This window comes from Grampus griseus, assembly GCF_964374135.1.
Source record: "Grampus griseus genome assembly, chromosome: 10".
Lineage (NCBI taxonomy): Eukaryota > Metazoa > Chordata > Mammalia > Artiodactyla > Delphinidae > Grampus > Grampus griseus.
Window position 1 is genome coordinate 62,980,614 of NC_139004.1, and position 2,205 is coordinate 62,982,818.

The following is a 2,205-nucleotide window of genomic DNA, read 5'->3' on the forward strand; positions in this document are numbered from 1 at the left end:
TAAAAATCACTGCACTTGAATCCAGGGATGAGAGAACTGGACATAGACTCTGAAGATCTAGCTTGAACTTTTGCAATGACTTACTAGAGGATTTTAGGCTAATTATTAAATTTCTTTAACGTTCAATCTCCCCATTAGCTATGATGAACAGCACATTGTTATGGGGCCATGGAGAGGGGGTAGTTATTTCTAATGATAATGATCACTATTATCATTATTACCACTATTATTATTATTAGCATTTGGTTTTTAAATAGGTAAGATGATTTTGAAAGTCATATATAACACATAAAATGCAAAATACCTTAAAAGATACAGTAATAATAAAATTAGTATAATATTATTGTTATCATTACCCAACCTGTCTCTTCGAGTTTTGTATTTCTTCCTTCAAATGCTTTCTGAGAGCAACACGCCCACTCTTCACCACCACTCACAACTCTTCTGTTTCCTTTCCCATCCCGGATCATGCTGACTTTGAAAACGGTAGATCTTTCACTCCAGACATCTCCCCCCACAGCATCTCTGATATACCTTTGGAAATACATGCTGAGGAATGTATAGGCTGTTTATCCCATGTGGTTTTATTGAGTAAATGTATAAACCAAGTGGTGTGGGTCACAAGGGGTGATCATGGCTAATTGTGGGGTTGCTTTTTCCTTCTTCTATCACAGAGACAAGGGAAATGGCGACCTCAGTCGATGGGACTGAGACTGTGGGTGAAGCTGCTGGGACCACACCCTATGACTATGAGGGGGCACTGCCATGTGAAAAAAGCAACATCAAGGAGCTGGGGGCTCAGTTCCTGCCCCCACTGTATTCCCTGGTGTTCACGGTTGGTCTGCTGGGCAATGTAGTGGTGGTGGTGATCCTCACAAAATACAACAAGCTCCGGATTATGACCAACATCTACCTGCTCAATCTGGCCATTTCCGACTTGCTCTTCTTATTCACTCTGCCGTTCTGGATTCACTATGTTGGGTGGAATGAGTGGGTTTTTGGCCACCATATGTGTAAGTTGCTCTCTGGGCTCTATTACATGGGCTTGTACAGTGAGATCTTCTTCATCATACTCCTGACCATAGACCGGTATCTGGCCATCGTGCACGCCGTGTTTGCCCTTCGAGCCCGGACGACCACTTTTGGTATCATCACAAGCATCTTCACCTGGGTCCTGGCAGGGTTAGCAGCCCTCCCTGAATTTATCTTCCATGAGTCCCAAGAGGAGTTTGAACAGACTTTCTGCAGTCCTCTTTACCCAAAGAATGGAGAGAATGCCTGGAAGTGTTTCCATGCTCTGAGGTTGAATATCCTGGGTCTCGCTCTGCCTCTGCTCATTATGGCCATCTGCTACTCAGGAATCATTAAAACACTGCTGAGATGCCCCAGTAAAAAAAAATACAAGGCCATCCGGCTCATTTTTGTCATCATGGTGGTCTTCTTTATTTTCTGGACACCCTACAATCTGGTTGTCCTCCTCTCAACTTTTCAAGCGCACCTGGAGACTGAGTGTGAGCAGAGCAGACAGCTGGACCTGGCCATGCTGGTGACGGAGGTGATCGCCTACACCCACTGCTGTGTCAACCCCGTGATCTACGCCTTCGTTGGTGAGAGGTTCCAAAAGCACCTCCGCCACTTTTTCTACAGGCATGTGGCCATCTACATGGGCAAATTCATCCCATTTCTTCCTAGTGAAAAACTGGAAAGAGCCAGTTCTGTCTCCCCGTCAACAGGGGAGCAGGAACTCTCTGCTGTATTTTAGGTCAGATGCAGAACATTGCCTAAAGAAGATGGATGGGGCAGATGAAGCAAACACATCAACCTCTGCACCAGTCCTCTGAACTTCCAGCGCAACACTGAAGTTCTTAAAGACATTAAAATATATACCCAATGGTAGCAGTCTATCTATGCACCCCAGAGGCATTACCAAAGGTCAGCAGCTGGGCAGTGACTTATTGTCAAACCTGAGAAGTAGAGCTTTGCTTGATTCTTTCAAGAGTTACATATATTTTAATGCACCTGAATGTTACACAGTTACTATGTGCAGCTACACACAGGTAAAGCTTTTCATATCTTAAACCTTAACTTCAGCCAGTTATTGATATAAATGAAACATACTTCACAAAATACAATAAATCAATTACATTATCTCTTAATGTGCCTAGTTCTTTCCTTGCTTGATAAAGACTTGTAAAAAATTTATGC

General features: G+C 43.4%; 1 protein-coding gene across 1 annotated transcript; it reads left to right on the forward strand.

The window, feature by feature from the left end:
- Positions 1–685: 685 nt before the first annotated feature.
- On the forward strand, positions 686–1,762 carry CCR3 (C-C motif chemokine receptor 3; the record flags this gene model as incomplete). Its single annotated transcript, XM_082663992.1, has 1 exon — positions 686–1,762. The coding sequence occupies one exon, from the start codon at positions 686–688 to the stop codon at positions 1,760–1,762; it is 1,077 nt and encodes a 358-aa protein (XP_082520118.1).
- Between the last annotated feature and the right edge of the window lie 443 nt (positions 1,763–2,205).